Genomic DNA, 21,146 nt, shown 5'->3' with positions numbered 1-21,146 from the left:
TCTCCCTCTCCGGCCACTTCTCGGAGGTGTTCCACACTGAACTCTGGAGGCCCTTCAGCTACGCTTCTGTTTCCTAAAACTTTCCGTGCTTAAGTGTGCATCACATCCGAGATGGCGCCCAACTTTACGCAGAACCAAGGGCTATGACCCTCCAAAAACTGAGAGGAGTGGGGAAGGCGTTGTAATTTAATTATTATGTAACAAATATTTTAATTTGTTTTAACGTACAGGGATAAGCGAAATCTTGACGACAGTATTGGGATCCTAGTGAGGTCCCCCCCCCCCCCCGAAACTAACTATTAAAACGTGTTCGCTTTCAGTATAATCACTCTATGTAACCAAAGAAAGGAACAGCGAAATTCGACTGCGCGTCCTGCCATCTACCGACCACTAATACAAGCAAATCAATTTATAATACGGCATACTGTAAATGGTCAGTATTTTTTCCTCCATCTGGTGATAGTTATTATACCTAATGCACACAAGGATATAAATGAAATTAACAATATATTATATATTTAAATATTTTTTAATCTCTGAATGTTGCTTATTCTCTATGCATCTGCTGGTATACATAATAGTATCAATGGAATCAAATAACATTTATGACATAATATACTTGTCGACTGGTGTTGAAGAAATGACGTTTCGATTCACCATATCATGTTTTTCGGGATCATTTCCGGCTATGTCCTGAGTATTTACACAAATTCGAATAACATATAAAGGATTAGGTCATGGGAAGTTCCTGAAATAATTAAGAATGATACTTGGAGTTTTACTGATCGCACATCCTATTTAACGATATCGTACTAGAAGAGAGTTAAAAATTAAAAAAAAAAAAAAGTGAATACTTTTTAAATTTGCAATTAAAAAAAATTAATGGAGTTAAGAATGCTCACATGATGAATATGGGCAATAACCTCAGTCCTCCTGCAGTTCTCCAGAGATCTTCCATTCACCTCTAATATCTCGTCTCCAACCTCCAGATCAGCTCGATCTGCTGGAGAACCTGGAAAGGAGAGAAAAAAAATGAAAATAAGAAACAGTATGAGTGAGTTAAATAAAAAATATATATTACTTCAACACCTAATTTGAATCGTAAGATGCGAACTTTGCAAGCTGATGCAAAAGCGAAATTCTATATTTGGCCACAGACTTAATAAAAGTAAAGGAATCATAGGATGCATTGAAGTCAAATAACGTGCCTGACTTATCAGCCTTCTCTCTGTAGAAACTGCAGTCGTTATAAAAAGAAACCTTCAGTCATTTATTAGTCACGTAATAACTATCAGATTTTTCGTCGCGATCAGAGGGGGGGAAAAAAGAGCCCTATAATATACAATACAATCAAATAATAATGTACTCTGGCAAAAAAACAAACATATCTTACACTGAAAAAAATTGTTTCATAAGGAAATTTAAAGAAGCTACAAACATGCTTAGAATTCCAACGCAATGCAACAAAAAATCAGGACCTAATTCCACACCAAGTTTGGTCAGCATTGATAGAAAATATACCCATGTCAGACCTCGGACAATGCGAACGTGAACAACATAACGTGACAGCATCCGGCATTGTTCAAACTTAGCATTGCATTGAATCTACATTCGGATATTTAATTTAATGAACAGTTAGCCAACTGCATAGATTAACTATTTTGAGTAATTTCTCATTTCGTGTGTTTTAACTTTTAGTTACCTTTGACACCTGAAGATGTAAGTCATATGACTTACGAAACTTATCGGGTTGTTTTTTTATTGTTATTTATCGTAATAAACATGCAGTCCAATTACCGGAATCTTTCTTATGAAAATAATAAATGTTCCGAAGAATAAACTTTCCCTTATTATTGCAAGAAACTAATAATAGTAAATGCGCTATATCATTCAAAGTAAGAAAATTATTTTTTAAGGAAACCAGTGATGATGCAAAGTTTTGTATGTTATGTGCATCTTATGAAACTGTGAGATTCTTTCGCAAACAAAAGTATATTCGTTCTTGTCAAAAGCCGTCCCTTTGGCCAACATCCCCGGCGGTGTCCTTTGGATTCAATGCAGTTATGTCCCCCCCCCCCCCACGTAACACATTTCCCCCTCCTTTTCTTTGTGTGTTCAGTGCCAAGATTCCTTGTGAGAAATGTGTTTAGTAGAACAGCATCATCGCTCCAGGTAAATATATTAGCTTCGAACCATAAAGCCGAATCGAGAATTATAAGCTATACATGAATATATAGTGAACATTGGAAAAGCGCTGCTAATGAAAATATTGCGGAATCGATTTCAGTCTAATGCAGACAAAACATGTGTTTAAACTTCCTTTATTGTTAAGGAAATTTCCCATTTGTCTCGTCTTTAAAAAGGTAAGAATGCTCGTCGACAATATCAAGATATTATCTAAGATTAAAAGCAGCGTCAAAAGGACGTTTCGCTAAGGTCAGTAGACATAGTAAAAAAAAAAAAATCAGCACGCGCTTCGCAATAACCCCCTCCACCTAATTAAGGACGTATTTAAGCTACCGTAACTTCACAGGACCGAGATAACTTGCGAGACCTTTAGACTAGTAACTTCCCGTTACTGATTCGACATAAGGGTTGCTGCCACAACGGAACAATCACCAAGGAAACAGGGATAAGGAGGGTTGGGTGACCTCTGTACTCTTTATCTGGCAGACGACTCTACTCATTGTTGTATGTTGGAGGGTGGAGTTACCAGCAACGCATGATTAACTCTCGCGGAGACAAAGAAAAGCTCTATGGAGAGACCTAAATTGAGGTAATTTCCGGTGAACGATGCTATCTTTAATTACTGCTTCTATCTAGGTCTCCTGAAAGACGTTGCCTGCCAATCAACACCATCGTCCGCGAATACAATCTGGTCGCCTTTTCATCACTGGAGAATGGCTTCCGTTGGTTTCTTTAGACTTGTCAAATAATTATCAATGCAATGATCGAGTCTTTAGCAGTCGCTGACTATCAGAACTGAATTGTTTAGGTGAATCAGACTATCTTAAGAATGTACAAGGTGGAAAGTACGTTTCTTTGATTGAGGGTTTTCAACAACACTGAAGACCTGGAGTTTCTCAAATACTTTAATTTGTCGATGCTAAATACAATTTAGGCAGCTGTTACGATTTTACTCTGCTTAGTAGATTTTCCATTAAATATTGATAAACGAACATGGGTAATGTTGACTCAATTCCTCCACAAAATCAGTAATCAGTTCTTGCAACGAAATTGGAGTGTTAATTTTGCCCTTAACCGAATTACTTCTCAAAAGTGATCGATAGGCTTCACATTGAGTGTCTGTGATAATTGGATTAATCTTTGTGCCCCCCCCCCCCCTGTTTCATCAAATCATGCCTACAGTCCTTGTCGTATGATGACCTACTGCATTATCATGTTGATATTCAGGTGGGTGTCAACATAACGTGCGGCTTAAAATTATTCCGGCACTATAATGAAAGCCTGAATAAAAGTAGTGTCGTCACCATGATGAATCAGCCCATCTGTTAAGATCAGTTTCTATCGAAACAGCCGATCTTGATTCGTCATTCCATACTACAGTCGTGTAACTGTCAAACGTCCAATGAAGATGAGTATAATCCATAAATCTCTGCTATAAATCGAACCCGAGCGCTACTTGGGATGATGTTCGACTCACCAGCAGTTTTCCATGGAAAGCTATAAAATTCAGTACGTAATGCTTCGACATAAACTTAAGCAGGGTTTGAGAGAAATCACTTATGCATGACGTTAAGAACGCGCAACTCTTTTTCACTTGTCTATTCTGTCACAGTTTGTGTGGTCTGCCTGACTGATTTTCATTTTATTAACGCTTTTCCATCTTTTAATGTCTTCAATTAGCTGATCTCGAAAACTTTTATGCTATGCTCGCGAACTGACTGAAACTTATGAAACATCTGGCAATGGAAATATCATGGTCTCTATATATTTTCTAAAATATGGAACTTCAAAATAATATTATATTAAATAATACTAAAATAGTATTATTTAATAGTATTAAACACACGATAAAACAGTATTATGTTTTAAAATTTTATTTTTTCCTTTCTTCTTTATTGTATAAAACTACCTGTCACTTAGTTTACATTTTCTTACAATAATGCCTTGATGTATCACGTCGTTTGTGATTTGGCACACACACATTCGGGAGAGAGAAAAAAAAAAAAAAAAAAAACGGGGACTGTTCATGTGAATGTTCAACGCTGAAAGCATCCTCCACACTCAACCTCTGCGATGCCGGGAAATGAGGGTTAGTTGCTTACCTATTTCAAAGTAGTAAGGACAAAAGAATATCACCTACTCCCTTTGGAGAATGAAAAAGCTTTCATAGGATTTTATTTAAAAATCATTTACAATCATCCATAATTAAGCGATTTATCGATTGTGTTATGCGCAATTGATTTTTTTTCTATATCTATATTTTTTGATACTTTTTTTTTTTTTTTAATTATCTGGAAATCCTGTCTGGAATCCAAACAATGGAACATTTTCAAGCCATTTCATGCACGGAGGTGTTTTCACATTGGGCATTGATTCATCTCTCAACTAAAGACAAACTAAAGAAAAATAGGCTGTACAGCCTCTTAGTTGGAGAGCGGATATGCTAACAATTCGGCCAACGAATCTGACTAAGAGAAAATGTAAGAATAACTGAAGAAAAAAAGAAAAAAAGTCAGTCACATTAAAGAATTAAATTATGGAAGTCCTTAGCATAGACAATTTTGGTGTTGAGGAAAACCAAAAGGAAAATGATAATATGGAAAGATTTTAATACACTTTCCAAGAACATGCCAAGATTAGGAGAACTATCTAATCATTTCACGTATTAGTTGACAAGGACAAACGTGACGAGTAGGGAAAAAAGTGCAACAAGGAAGTAAAGAAAATAGAAATGCATTCTGAAGGACCTCAACTCTTGATTATGGTAGAAGATCTCAAAACTCTTTTTTTTCTTTTTTGAAAAAAAAAATAAAAATTAAAGTAACTGATGCATTAAGATGCTGAAGGCACAGGTGACTAAGCACAATGAAATGAAAATACGCAAATTAAAAATTGAAATGGGAGTGACGTAGATGATGGCCTCTGAAAGTATCCTTCAGCTGAGAAAGCTAAATACACAAAGCACTAAAAAAAAATATATTATTGACTGTCGCAACCATGAATTAATTTCATTGAAGTTGGCTGCTATGATCAACTCTGTTTGATCGCAATATGCATCTTAAGTAGCTGCTATAAGAAACAATTAATAGCAGCAGTATACCAATTTACTCGAAACTGTACGAAAGTTCCTCGCATTGTGAATTTGAGAACGTATGCGCGAGTAGATTCACGAACTCTAAAATTTTATTAAGCGTCAACAAATACAGCCGAAAATTAAGATGGCTGTAATCCGTAGACTGCGATTTTAATATTCTGGCTTTCGCACTTTAATTTATTACAGAATTATGAAAGTTTCATCCCCCCCCCCATCCAGATTAAGCATCATATTATGCTAAACTGTGGAAGTGTCCCCAGTGGGAGTGGGCAGTGAGGAAGTCTGTCGCTAAGCAATATCTACGACTTCCTTCACATCATATGCATCACAACGCATTTTTACATTGTTTGCCTCATTACAATATATTATGTGCAATATTTTCCTAACATTAATGTATTGATATTAACGTTAAACAGCATTAAGTGGAGTGACCATTCTAAATGGTGAAAATAAAGTACCAAAACCCTTTGCTATATGAATTTACAAAAAACTGAACTTTTGTACATTTTATATTTGTAAGGTTGGGAGACAATCGCTACATCAGTTTTGAAGAGAATACTCAGACCGAAGTTTACAACTGGAAGAGTGCTTTCACGCTTCCTGATTATAGCAAATACTCAAGACGATGTCAAAATATTCCCAGTTGACAATTGTCTATAGACGTTTCGTAATCGCATTCTTGTACAGTATGTTGCCATTGTGACTTATCAAACAAACCTACCATTTTTGCTGTAGATAATTTTGATTTGCTTAGATATGTTTCGCTAACTAAAAAAAAAAAAAAAAAAAAAAAAAAAAACACTTTTCTAATAAAAGAAGAATGATAAAATTCTAAAAGAAAAAAAAAATAATTCAGACTTGAACCACTAGTATATAATAGCGGAAATTACTGCACGGTAACATACTGATTTCAAATTGTTTTGCTAATAATATGACATTGTAACGGAGGGGAAAAAAGTTATTTTAATCGATTAGTCTTGAATTTAAGACCTGGATGTAATATTTGGAAATTGCTACGTTGATTATACTCACCAGATAAAACGAAAATCACGGCCGCAAAACTCTTGTAATTATTTACTCACAGTGCAGGTTGAAACTATTCAAGAGCACTGGTTTTCTTTTTTGATGTAACTCATACCCACCAAACCTTTGAACCTATATATAGAACATTAGTATCGTGTGGGTAGGGTAAAGATTTCTTCTATTTTTTATTAATTTATTCTTGTTGTTGGAGAGCAGAAAAACTAACCACTCGGCCAATCAATGCCCGCAAATTGTTCTGATAATAGATAGTATCAAGAAGGAATAATGAATTGTGAAACAGAATCCTAGCGTAGGGAATTAATTCAATGATATCGGTTCAGTTAGAGCAGTGGGAATAACTTGGTCGGATGGAAAAAATGATTATTGGTTTTTAAACATACCTAAAGACGAAATTAATAAGTTACGTCCCATACAAACTTCTATTTACGAGCCAAGTAAAATAAGCATGAAGATGAAGACAAAAAGTACATTTTCTTGATAAAGACTGTGTTTGAATCCAGCAGAAAATCAACGAATCAGCTTTTGATCATGATTTTTTTTTGTTCCTATTTCACAATACAATCAGGCTTTGGAAGTTTTACAATAGCCATTTGAAAGTTTTCTATGCCTTTTATTTTAAGATCAAGTATCTTTCAATACCTGGAGGAAAAAGCCGTATATGGCATGAAGCTTAGAACATCTAAAGTCTTAGTTATGTAAGAGTAATTATGTAAAGTTCTTCTGTAATACACTGCGGATATGAATGCATAAGTTCTCATTTGAAATAAGAAGAAATTGTCCAAATGAGAAAGAAAATTTTTACTTCAAAGTACAAAAGACTTCCTTTTGTTAGAAATATAATTAAGACCGATGTTCCAATTTCTTTAAATTTCTCTTGCAATATGCCTTCGTTGTGCATTACAATGCGTTTTTAGCAATTAGTACTTTTACTTTCTTTCAATAGGTTTAAAATGTGCACACCCATGGGCCCAAATTGTCCCATTCCCACTTTTTTTGTTGTTTTTTTTTTATGGTTGATAACTTTTTTTGCAGTTTATATAAAATTTCCGAAAATTTGTAATAAGACGCAAATAGCTCGTCTACTTTTTTTTCTTTTTAATTATTAATTTAAGAAATTATTTCGTAAAAGTGATTTCACAAAACCATGTCATATATATACAGATTAAATTCGCGGTGTGGATTGTTGAGCTGGATTAGGATGAGATGTTTGAATTAAGCAGAAGCAGCGAAGTTATGAAGGCCAGTGTGCCGGTTTCGCATAATGAAAAAGTAAGTTTCTAGGAGGAAAAAAATCCCTTTCATCGTTCTGTATTGTGTGTGTGTGTGTTGGGGGAGAGGGGGAGTAATAACTAGAGGAGGAAAAAAGTAAGGAAAATCTTATGTTAATTAAAAAAACGCTGAGAAAATACATATGAAAGAAGTGTCCTCAAGAAAAAGCAAAAGACACTGCAGAATGATGAACTTCGAAGAAGGGCGAGAATAACTTCTTTTCATAATAATGGTGGATTATATTTCTTCCTGCCAATTTAGGTCGGATGCTGTTATTAGTAGAGCATTTGTAGATAAATGTATACGTTATGCTACCAAAAGTACTGGTAAATCTCAGAAAGTCAAAATATTTTTTAATAAGGGCTCACTTCAGCCGGAGTCATAGTCGAGGATTTATACGACTAAACTTTCCGCCTCGATTTCTCACAGGCCGATCCCCTTCCTTCCAAGTGCTCAGCCATTTTAGATTGGCTTCCAACCTGGCCATTCCAAATTACAAGCGTGTTGTCGTTGTTATTCTCGAACTAACTCACTTTAGATTTTGCTGTGTACAATTGCACTGTAATATGTTTGGTCGTTCATACCTGTTGCAATGCAACCTTGTCGTTCTTTCTTCCTGTCTTCATTGTTGTTCCAGCAACCTGTATGGTTCTTCCATGTAGCATTTTGAAGGTACACTCTTCTGTTGATGGTAGTATTCATGAAAACCAGTAGAGGAATTCTATAGCACGAAAGCCACTTTAAAATGTCACATCTCCGTCACCATGCTTTACATTTGGACAACGCAAATCCTGCTCATAACGAGACTCACTGCTGCCAGACCCAGAGTTCTCCATTCCTATGAAAACGGACTGTAGTAAGATTCTTCCCTCCGAAATGCTTGTTTTTAGTCGTTGAAAGTTCAGTTTTTTGAGAATTAAGCATTACCGATCTTTGTTGTGAATAAACTCATGTTATCACGAAGTCATTCAACCTTGATGCAAGTATTTTAGTCAAACTGTTCTGAGGAGACTGATAACAATTCATATACCTATCTCCTTATAACGTCCTCTGCATCAGGTTTCTTCTGCTAGTGTTAATATATTATTTATAACAATACATATGATCAACCTTTTCTGGTAAAAGAAATTAATTATCTGTAACAGTCGGTGATTGTTACGGATAGCCTATCGAAACCTATTGACCTCGGTATTATTAAAAAAACATTGAGAAGCAGCAGAGGGATTTGAACAACTCCAATCAGTTAGCACACATGGGCTGAAGACACTATTCTACCGAAATCCATCGCAGATTTGGTTACTGATTATACCTTAACATGATATTTCTATTCTAATGACATTTTTTAAAAATATGACTAACTATAGATAATCCTTTATTGTTAAGTAATTCGAAGATCTGTGCGTTTCGTACTATTCTTGAACTAGTGATAACATTTAAAATTTATATTGTGAAGTTCTGTTTGAATTTACCTTCAATGTTTATAAGCAGCGATTCCCGAAATTGGATGCCTTGAAGATTTCTCACTAAGTGATAAAGATACTAATTTGCATATGAGTTTGCAGGCTTACCCCCCCCCCCTTTTTTTTTTAAAACGAGCTAAGCCGTATAAGAAACTTGGTTTTCATTTAACAAATCAACGAACATTCCAATATGATGATGAAACTTGCAAACTTAAAAGAAAAAAAATAATAATTAGAATATCCGATAGATATAAACCCACTTCAAAAATCTTTACAAACTTTAGTAAAAATCCCAAATTTTAATGAAATCCAGCCAGTCAGCTATGCTGACTGGCTGGCTGGATTTCATTAAAATTAATACATACCCGCGAAGAGACGAAACATATCTAATCGGTATTACACATTTTGCAAAACTCAGCTGACAAAGTCCCGTTTGTTTGGAAGTTTCCTTCTAATAGGTCAAGAATAATAAAGACAGTAACATCGATGTGCGAAGAAAAGCTGACGTCATTACTGAAACTCGTTCTCTGGGTTTGCAGCCGAAACTGCTGATGCAGAAGGCACAGATGGAATAAAGTGGTCGGTAGTCGCCGAAAGATCAATATCGAACAACCTGTAGATAAAAGAGATTTAGGAGATGTACAGTTTGACACTTTGATGTTGATTTTGAACAACTTCGAGGGAAAGAAAGAAAGAAATATAAAATTTGTAGTGGATTCTCATTTCCGTTTGTTTCTTTTTCCTCCTGGTTTAGCCGAATAGATTTTTGCGATCAAAACATCGTGCTGAGTAGTGAAGGATTTTGGATTTACTATTATCAGTCACATATATGATTAATAAATATAAACATTAACATTAGTTGGCACTTTTCCTTCCTGTTATCAAGACTTCTTTTTTTTTGCAACACCGCTTTATTTCGATGTACGTATATTTTGGTTCCCCCCCCCCCCCTTCTGCAGTTGGTTTCGCTACTGAGTGGAAAGTGCACCAGTGGAAAGTATATTCACTGTGTGTATTTACACACAGTGAATATACACTAGCATAGTGTGAAAGAAAATGAATAACACGTGGGATACCATTGGCCTGAACGAACGCAATGATCGTGGAATGGTTATGACCACTTGACCACAGTTGGCAGGCGAAATATTACAATGCAATCGTTATCGAAACAGCGAAGACCTGAGGAATATAAATTCGTCCTGATTTGGCTTTCTAGCTTGATCCATGACCGGAATACTGGCACAACCAAAGTCAATTTTGGAACCCCCGTCATCTCCAATAAGAATCGGTTACATTTAAGTAATGAGGATTAGCTGGATCTTCACAACTGAAATATGAAGGATCCTGCTCCATAGATTGCTAGATCTAGTAAGTTGTCCGATAGTACAACATATGGCCAACGCAAATTTTTATTTATTTATTTTTTTTTTGCCATTATGATCAACCGTCCCAGTCTTCCTATCTTCACATTTTCTCCTTCACTGAATTGCAGTTCACCAACCAATGAAATGATTTGGTTACTGCACTTCGTAGTAAGACAAACGACAGATGGATGGGTTGCTTAATTTTTTGTGACCCGGCCTCAAGAAACGCCTAAATTTATTGTGTATTTACTACCATGGGAGAGAGGGGAAAGTTGCTCAAATTAGACAAATTTCCTGTAGTTGACGACTACAATAGAACATAAAATTATTTCTTCTGCCGACGATCTAGTTTCATGTAAGTCACCACGAGTCTAGGCAGGCTAATATTTATTATATTAGCTTACTATGTTTATTTAACTGCTGGTTTGAATTAATACTAACTAAAATTATTATTATAATCATCACCAATTAATATAAAACTATGAAGCGTTCACACCTAGGCCGACTTTAAAAGAGAATGCGCTCCACTCTGCTAAAGTGTAGACTGTGGATTTGAATCCCACAGTGGCATTGAGATTTACGAAGAGGTCTGGGTGAAGAGTGCTTTTCAAAAGTTGCAAAATTTTAACAATAATGCTCCGATATTTTATAGTAATCTTTAAGTTTGTTTAAAAAATTAAAACAAACAAAATCTGAAGATTACCTTAGAAAACTCATGATGTTCGACTACTATAACACGAATTTATATAGTTGAGAACATTCTGGAGGTTTCTTTTTCGTTGAAAATATTAAATGTGTCATGTAGCTGTTCTGTAACTGTCTGAAGGCTATAACCACGCAGTTCAACTACCTTGTCTTTTGCAGTATATTAAAGTGATTTTAGCATTTTATTGTTTCGTTAACATGCACTACGATAAGTTATCCTAATCTTGATTCGAGCAAGGTCTTTTGGTCTTTCTTTCCGCAAATTAGGAACAACTGCCAGTCCACTACTGGTGAGAACTGTTTCCTTTATCTCGCTCTTTATAGCACACATGAGGGAGGTCGCCAATCATAAATTGGAGAAAAAGGTTCTAGTTTGTATAATTGTGAAATACTACCATCCAGAATATAATTTAAAAATACAAATATAAATAAAAGAACAGACGGGTATACGCCTTTAATTCTCACTAAAATACGACAGCAAAAATGACTATTTTCTAATTCAAAATCCACTTATTTAGCAACTGAATTTGTTTTCGATCAAAAGTAAATTACTTTATAAGATGTACACTGAATTCAAGTCATGATGTTTGCTGATTCGGTATCAGAACGGCTCGATCCCATCTTTTCTAAATTCGAGCATAATTTCACCCTCAGTACATTCGATGATACAGAAACTGTTTTCCTGTTAGTAACCAAAAACGCATCACATAAACCGGAAGTCATTTGGATACAATGTTGATTGTACACGTACATAAAAGGCATTTACTTCCGATCGCGAAAGCTACTATTCTATGCCACAAAAACCACCCAACATCCGACTCGTCACAAACATTTCACAGAGCATCCCGTATTCATTCCAAGTGACCCTTGCAGAGGTTGTCCTGACTTTTTCCACTGGATCTTCCGTCCGTAATTCTATGCCCTTGAAACCGCTTTTGTGTCATGCTTCCTGTCGTCTTCCGTCAAATACCGGATGTTTTATTATCATCGTACGAGCGAATGTTCTGACTACTCATTTCGGTTTAAAATAGTGTTCAGTTTATTTCGGTTGTTGTATTCTCTTCTTTGCTTGCATAACAGGAATTCGCTCAGAAATATTTTCAAAATGGTCATTTTAAAATGGATGCTTTGTAAACCAACCTATCTTTTGTTTCTCATTAGCTTAAATGTTCCTTTAGTGCTATAGTTTTGGTACCACCCAGTGCGTAGTACTGATCGCTACATACTGTTTAACACATTTCGCCTCAGCAAAGAAAAAAAAAAAAAATACAAAATAGGTCAGTAAAGCAAAGAATGCAACCCGTTATTAATACGTAATCCATATATGAAATGTACTTCATAATAACGTGAGTGTACAATGACTAGATTATTTTCACTTACAATTTCATATACACAATGCTTTCGTGGATGATCCTGTCATAAAAAAAATGATTCTGTCATAAAATCGCTGTTGAAACTCAGATGTGATATCCGTCAAATGTTGCTCAGACATAAATAAGAGCAGATCTTCATTGATGATTATATCTGATAAACTCTAGTTTTAGATCTTTAACAAATTATTGAAATACACTCATCTTTGCATTTACGTTTCATCTGTAGAGGATGCAAAAAAGATTAAGGTGGCAGTTGAAAAAAAAAAAAAAAGCAGGTATCTAAAAACCCGAATTTACTAAAGCGTTTAGAGTTGGAATACATCGATAATATAACATTAAGCCTAAATCATTTATTTACTTAATATATAAATAATCCAGACATTCTTTTTAAGAGGATTCTGGGATATTTATCTTTGTAACCAAAGGATTACTTTCATTGAGCCTTGATGCGTGCTGAAAGCGATCATTTCAGATAATCAATTTTACTGCACGTGTGGGGCTTTCGTTTCTGAAATCTTTAAGACACTTTCGGAGGTAACTTAATTATTAGTGTGTGCTGAAAGTGTCACCTTTCATTCAGTTCGCCATTAAACTCGAGGGGATGCGGAGAGCCACCAGTGACTTGGCTAGACAGGGAACACTGCTCGAAGAAAGTGAATGGCAAGTGCATGACACTTAAGGCATGTTTACGGGCAGCCTATTCAATTTCCTTACATCGGCTTCGCGTAACTTAATCTTCCCAGGAGAGCACAATACACGGCACGCACGCTTTTAATCGTACAATCATCCTTTTGGTGGCTACGGTGAAGAAAAAGGTCAGCCATTAAAACTACCACTTCAGCAAATTGTTCGTTATCATACTAAATAGTACGAAAGTGAGTGTTAACATTGACCAACATTTCAAAAGGGATTATATCTGTGTTGTATAAGACAAAAAGAACTTCATGATGTCATTACTTAATAACGTACTATTACGAATCGTTACAAAATAAGGTTAATTTTTTTTTTGTAAGGTTTACAAAACAAACTAATAAAATTGTCAACTTAAAGTAATGCACGAATTACATCTTTACTAAGGAATGAAAAAGAAGGTAATAAAAAAAAAACGTTCATAAAACAAATGAAGTCACTAAAACGCTGAGTTAAAATAATCAGAGTTAATTATGTCATTAACCCAAGACAGGTTACAAGCCTATATAAGAGTATAATAGTACAGCAGGCTAAGAGTTAGAATATCCGAAAAAATCCTTTCTCTTCACACCAAACATTTAACCTTTCATTTTCCAGACACCATTTACAAAGAAGAATCGACGTAGAGCAAGCGAACTCACTTCTTTTACAGCATCTTTCAGAAGAATTCTACTGATGAATCTGTCGTGTTAAAACACATATTTCTACAAGAATGAACTTAGTATGTTGTAAATTTTCTTTCCCATTCGATTAGCATTCAAAACACATAAAGTGATTTTCCATTTTGAAGACAGTTATAGTTAATTATCTCCCTCTTTGTAATGGATTGTCACTTCCATATCTGGCAGCTCACTGCTGGTGATGATAGATGAATATTTATCTTCCAACTTCGCCAGTAATGTAGAAGTAACTTGAACTTCTTTTCTAACCCCCATTTTTCAATAATCTAATCCAATTCTGCTGACGATAACATCCCCATACTAATTTGTAAAATGACAAATGATATCGTATTATATGAAAATACTAGACCACCTTCAATTCCTTAAATGCCGAGTTTTAAAGACTTTCCAATATGATACTGATCATATAGTAGCTTTAACGCGGGTAAGGCCCAATACGGTCTTATTTCTGGTAAAAAGAAAAATTATTTTCGCCCTCTATCTTTAATACACACTTAGACAAATCTGGAGTATCCTGAAAGATATCACCCACAGTGATATCATAGTTCTGATATCACTAAAACTTTCTTTCCAAGTCTTTCCAATAAAGGCTACTTCTACAATGTTTTACTTTCATGGAGATTAGGAGACAAATACCAACTTTTGCTAACTAGAATTTATCCGATAAAAGTTTTTTTCTCTGCACTCATCGTAATTCATTTCCTTGAATGTTAAGAACGGGATTCTTAGGATGAAATAAAGCTAAAGCTAGGTTAGTATACGTTCCCTCATCTTATCGAATAATGATTCACCGTAAAAGTGGCCCTGCTTTTTGATTGACACAATCAGCTCCACGAATCGTACATGTGAGTGACGGAACAATAATATAACGAACACTATTTGGTAAAAACAATAACTCGTTATGGTCACTTTTTTTGTTCGTTGATGCTGTCGGAAGTGGTCTCAACACGAAGTACATGTCGTCCTGAAGTACGTTCAGGATTCAATGTTTAGATATTCTGAATGAAAAAACAATCACATTTTCCCTTGTTCTTAGTATTATTTAAGACATAAGTTCACTTTTAGTATGTTTGCCAAAAACTTCCGTTAAAATTTCAGATTAGTGCACCGTAACAATTTTTGTTCATATGCATACATTAATGATAAAATGTATTTCGTATAATTAAGAAGCTTATAGATGATGTTATCCTCTTATTCTTACTCCTTGAATCACGAATAATTTTCGTCTGTAAATTGGTGAAAGATTCGTCTAATGGCGACTTCATTCACATTAAAGCTTTTGGCAGCCCCTATTTTTCTGATTAAAATTTTTAGTATTGAGATAATTAGTTAAAACCTCTTTTTTTGCTATAGACATTATCTAATTTTTCATATTATCCTATTTAAATTCTAAATTTGTCCAATCATAAAATATTTTTGATATCGGAATGAATGGGAAGGGGTCATTAATTGCTCTATCTCTCTCTCTCGACGATTCACTTCGCGCTCTAGCATTTAGATTCGGTTTCTCTTACATTCATTTATCCGAAGTTATTTCAATAGCTTTCGTGTTGTAAGATCAATGCAAGATCATTTAAAATTATTATCATGGCCGAGTGAACAGTGGCAGTTACTTTTTATCGCTAGGTGTTAAAATGGTGGTTTTTCTTATTAGAGACTTGAACTGGATTGAGAAATTTCCAAGTTTTATCACTCAAGTAAAGTTGATGAATTATCTTGAGCTGCAAGTTTACTACCTTCATGGATGGAATTGAAATGAAGTCACGTGCTGTCGTCTGATAAACCTTATTTTTATCGGTATCGATATCTTGAATTGTTCACATTATTCAACGTCAACCTGTTAGAAATGCGAACGAAGTTAGAGATTTCTGCGAATTTCCTGAAAACTATAATACACACATAGGAAAGTCTGTAATACTATATTAGATTCAAGGGCCTATCGCGCTTTTAATAAGAGATTATTGTTAATAGAATCCTGGAATTTTTTAATAGACCGCTAAACAATAAGTGTACTAAATTTGTGTCTACTATTACTCTGTTATATAAGCAAAAATGTGTACCGTTATTCGTCAAGTAGTTAAGTCCAACTAGGTTTATGACATTTTTTTTTTTTTTTTACTAAGGTTCAAAACAAGCCGACCTACTTTTATTCAATATAAATTCTATTCACGTGAGAAAGACATTTTATTTAACCTTATTTCACAATGTAGAACGCGATTAATCTTTGAAGATTTCGCTGTATGTGCCATCTAAAAATAAAATATTTTTCGAAGTGCTTCTGATTAAAATTCAGGTATCCTTCTGTGTGTTATCATAAAAATCATCCATTCAATATAGATTTATAAAGCGCTATTCCAAACTGTACTTTGGGTTACGAAAATTTAATAGAATCTGTTTGGTACAAATGATTCATCTCCATAATCAAAATGATAGGATTATTATAACAAGAGGTTGAATTGAGACAGTCAACTCATTGTTATAAATTATTATATCGCTGTAAGTTGAAGCCATATAAACTGCTACTCGAGAATTACTTTTCCAAATCGCCTTCGTGCTCTGCAGAGAAGAGAGTTGAAATGGGATGTTTTGTTTCTTTTCTTCATCTTAGACACCCCCCCCCCCCTTCGTAAATTTTCAATTATTGATTAATATGAATTAATATTTAAGCTTATACTGCTTTTGAAACAGAACCTGACAATATTAAATGGATCTTTTACGGACATCCATCTATTTAGAGTCGATTGCCATGATTATGCAGTTATAGAGGTAATTGATGAAACTGATATTCTGCAGATTATAAATCTACAGAATCCGAGTTTCATATTCTGTAGATTTATAATCTAAGTTTCCAGTCCCATCCGTTAGAAGTAGATTACGGTTTCCAGAGTTCAGTTATACTTGACTAGGGTTGGGCTTACTCCAAGCAAAAATTGTGTCATTCCCTACTTCCCTAATCTTTCAATGAACAACAGCACACAGAGCCAGACAGAAGAGAATAAACGGACCAGTCTCCTTGACTAAACCAGAAAAAACTGCGCTGTTCGGATGACCTTGTGAGTCACAGGGAGAGAAGGAACGATGCTGTCCTTCATCAGATCAACTCTACCGTAGTTCCGTGAAGGAAGTTTTGTGTAAATTCGGAAGTTTGAACATACTGGAGTTAGAGGTGCCTGAAATAAGCCCGTCTTTGTCAAACAGAGAACACATTCCATGCTTTCGAAGGACCAGAAACCTCGCTGCAGATAAAATTCACATTTCACCTCAGCAAACATAAGAGATTTAACAATTCTATATATAATGAGCTGCCATATGAAGAACAGGTTGCGCTCTCTATCGTGAGATTTCCAAAACACGAGATATTGATTTTTGGTGACTGGAGTCGAGAGCAGCTGTTAAACGATTAGGTTTCGGATCAGAAAGAGCGTTCCTTTCTCCTCTGGGAAAGCATTAGGCACTACTTACCTTAGAGCACACCCAATTCACTTGAAAACTTACTTTTTTGAGCGAGCTCAGACAAGATCCAATCTTAGGCTCCTCTGGAACTGTAACATGTGATTTGATAGGGTTATTTAGAATTATCGTCGAGGCAGAGTCACGGTAACGACAGATCAGTATATTTTACCTATCAATTGATTGAATTATCAGGATGATTTGTGTGTTTTTTTCGAGAGAGAAAAAAAACACACAAATTTTCTCGAGTTTCCGGGATGCGATTTGATACTAGTCCAAGCATAACAAGGTAGCAGTCCAAACGTTCCAGGAGAGATTAACCGTACAACCGTCCATTCCAAGGAATATCCGCGTCCTCCAGTATAATTTATTGTGGCTATTAGCACGAATCCCAATTGGCTGACCTCTAAATTAGGGGCCGTAAACGTAACTATACACGAGATAAGAATGCAGAGACCTCCTCGGTCCATGCTACGTTCCATGAGTTATATGCTTCGGGGAGAGTCACTTATCGCTCTCCAAGCATTTAAATTTATAACTATTGATTCGGAGAGGAAGGAGAACATGTAAGAAGCCTCGGTGCTAAATTTCAGTTGAACAACAACCTGAGGAGTAGCTTTAGTTGCTCCATAGGCGCCTTGTCATTTCTTATTACTGGGTATCCGGAGAAAACGTAGCAAAATATCTTTGGTCGGGTAGATAACCTTTGAATTAAGATGTAAATGTGGTATCTCAAAGTGTAGAGAACCATTAAAATGCACTTTTCTGCAACTAAGTTGAAGATGGTTCCTTCATGAGATCAAGTTGCAATTATTATCATTATTTTGAATTGCAGACGAAGTAAAAGAAACTTATGAGGAACCAGGCCATGTTAGTTAATTGCATAGGATAAAGTTTTATCAGTTTGTTTACAGTAAACAGCATTTCAAACAAGAGGTGTTTACAAGCTTCAATTGTTAGAAATTCCTATGAATAATTAAATTGACTCTGCGTGGTATCTGATTTCTGTGCCTTTGTTTCCTTTGCGAGACCGCAAAGTTTGCACATTCGCAACCAAACGTGATGACAAGAAACCACTTCCCGCTGAACGACGAATACTGAAGTTGTCGGTGGCCTTTTCAAATTGTACCCCGGGGTAATTTCAAGTGAAAGTCATATTTCTCCTGCCTTGTTAAACTTGAGCTCTAGAGACCCATTGCACAGATGACTACAAAGCTAACACCACAGGGAAAAAAAAAAAAAAAGAACGAATGATCATATGAGGCAGTTATCGACAAACGTTGCATGGCATTTTGATTAAATTCTTTCAGACTTGTTCAGATAAAAATTCGCCGATACCATATAGAGGAAATTTAACATCGCATTTCGATACAACTGCTCGTATGGAATTGTGAATTGTGATTTAGTCTATCCCGAAAAAAAAAAAAAAAAGGAAATCTCCGAAGAAGGTTTCTCTCAAGGTGATTGGCTCCGTGACCGTGCATGCAATAGCGATCAGTATGTAGTGTCCACGTCGAATGACGTTTCACGCTTCAAGTGACAAACAACAGCACGTCTGTTGCTTTGTCGAGCTTCCTCTTTCGCTTCGTTAACCTCAGAGGATATGGAGACCGACTGACTGCATTTTACGATCGTAATCCGGCGTCGCTGTTATCCCATAGCTCAGAGTTACGATGTAGGTTTTCAGAAAATAGAGAGTAAAAGCTTTTTTTTAAGCTTGTTCGGTACTCTTGAAATAAATGAATCGATGCATTAACGAAAAATAATGTACACGAATCGAACGGCACATCTTACGTTGATTGCCAGAGACGAATTGATCGATCTATGAGAGTGTCTAATGTCCTTAGTGGGACTCAAAGACATCTCCTTCCGACAAACACTAAAACTATTTTAAATTAAAAACAATAAAAAAAAAGTCTTGCTTTGACGTGTCAATTGTTTTAAGAGCTAATCGATTGTGTTTGGCATCCATTTAATTTAATGGTTAGTTTCATTTTTGGTACTGTAGTAAAGTTGACTTCCGGGTATTTGGGAAGCTTAATGAAATACGTCATAAAAATTGCGATTTATGCACCGGGTTTGTATACATTCCTTAAAAAAAACGCTAATACCTTGCGTTGAAATATATCTTATTACTTTATAAACGGAGGAAAATGCAACTTTTTATGGGTAGTTCTTAAGTCTCGAAAGCTTCAGCAAGAATGTTTCATTCAGCACGAATGAATATTAATAGCAGTGAATCATCGGTGTGGAGTAAAAAAGGAAAAAAAAAACAGCGATTTAGCTTTAATCATAAATCGCTGTAGGCATCATATTGCGAGCCACTGAGCAGCGATTTAAATCCTAGGAAAACATTTTTCCCTTTTTTCTATTATTTTCTTTTTTATTTAAAGGATTCTTTTCCCTCATTTCTCGAAAGTCGATCAGAAAATAGTTTATTCTAGTCATCAATAAGAAAATGCGTTGCTTCTCCGCACATATTTTTAATGAAATGAATTTTAAACACCGCTGGTGATACTTGAGAACGGTTTCTTCATTGCACTGTATATAAAAGAAATATTCTTTAGAGTTTGAAAAGAAAAAGCGAAGCTATTTTTGGCTATGGAGTGAAGACTCTCTAGGCTCTCTTTTCAGTCTCAGCAAACAACTTTAAATACAATAACCAATTTTTCGAATAAATTTTCAGTCCTCCTATGGGCCAGAACATTAGCAGTATGCTCGCTGAAGTTGGAAACAATTCTTATTCCACCCTCTACCGATTTACATCGCTCATTGCGGTCGATACGTGGTTCATGTTCTGTGCATCAGTAATACGAATGCCATACAACAATTAGTCCGTTCTTTTAAACTGGGAGAGCACCTAAAACCAGATTGAAATTCTTGGTTGAATAAGAAAATAAATCTATAAACTTCTTGAATTTGGCTCTCGTTAGATTCAATTATCATATCAGTATACCACAAACCTACAAGCATTAGAAATTACTTGCAATAAGGGGCATAGGAGGTGAAATGCATTAAAAATCTGTCATTTTAACACAATTTATTAAAGCCTACAAGTACTCATTTCCAATTCCACCTTTAAACCAAGAAATTGCTCGTCTGAAAGAGATCATCGGCTCGACAGTATCCGAAACAACTCGGACTTCGCTATTCACTCCACCCAAAATTACGTCCCCTCTTCTCAAAACCGCCCATAGTTTTAAAATTCCCAAAACATTCATAAAGCGAATCTGCAAATATTCAAATTACAGAATTTTGTGTTTGTTCGCCACTGAGAACAAACTACAAAATTTACTAAAACATAGAACCACTATATTTCATAACGTCATTTATAACTGCCTGTCAGGATGCAATATATGTTATATTGATTCTACCATTCGTTCTATTAAAAATATCTCAAATGAGCATTATCGAGATTGTAATATTTCCATACCAGATTTCTTACTTTCTACGAGAAAAAAAAAAAACATACCAGCAACCACGAAAATCCCACTACCAAGATATCCCTTGCATGCACTATAATGGCTATGGAGTTAAGACTCTCCAAGTAAGTCTAATAATCTCATCAAACAACTTTAAATACAATGAACAATTTTTCGAACAAATTTTCAGCCCTCCTATGGGCCAGAACGCTAGCTTTGCAGTCTTATCGATCGATTTCCAAGAAACTGAATCCAAATTATGTTGTTTAGAATCATTGGCAATAAGATCCCCCCCCCCCTCCAATGTGTCAAACACAGACGACCCTATTTACACATGTCCCCTCATGGCAATTAAACAAAATAAATTAATCTCCTGTACTCTCAAATCAACCCGTCATGTATCTTGCT

General features: G+C 35.4%; 1 protein-coding gene across 1 annotated transcript in view; it reads right to left on the bottom strand.

Moving 5' to 3' along the window:
- The window catches only part of LOC150104654 (protein PALS1-like), a 282,994-nt gene that overhangs the window by 221,505 nt on the left and 40,343 nt on the right, over nucleotides 1–21,146 (bottom strand). Inside the window, exon 2 of the mRNA XM_090395246.1 lies at nucleotides 903–1,012. Coding sequence (XP_090251372.1) covers nucleotides 903–1,012 — 110 coding nt within the window. The remainder of the gene's footprint in view (nucleotides 1–902; nucleotides 1,013–21,146) is intronic.

This window comes from Typopeltis vanoorti, chromosome 7 (assembly GCF_054136105.1).
Source record: "Typopeltis vanoorti isolate ZY-2024b chromosome 7, IOZ_Tvanoo_1.0, whole genome shotgun sequence".
NCBI lineage: Eukaryota > Metazoa > Arthropoda > Arachnida > Uropygi > Thelyphonidae > Typopeltis > Typopeltis vanoorti.
The sequence above is the reverse complement of the archived record's forward strand: the minus strand, read 5'-3'. Positions and strand labels throughout refer to the sequence as shown.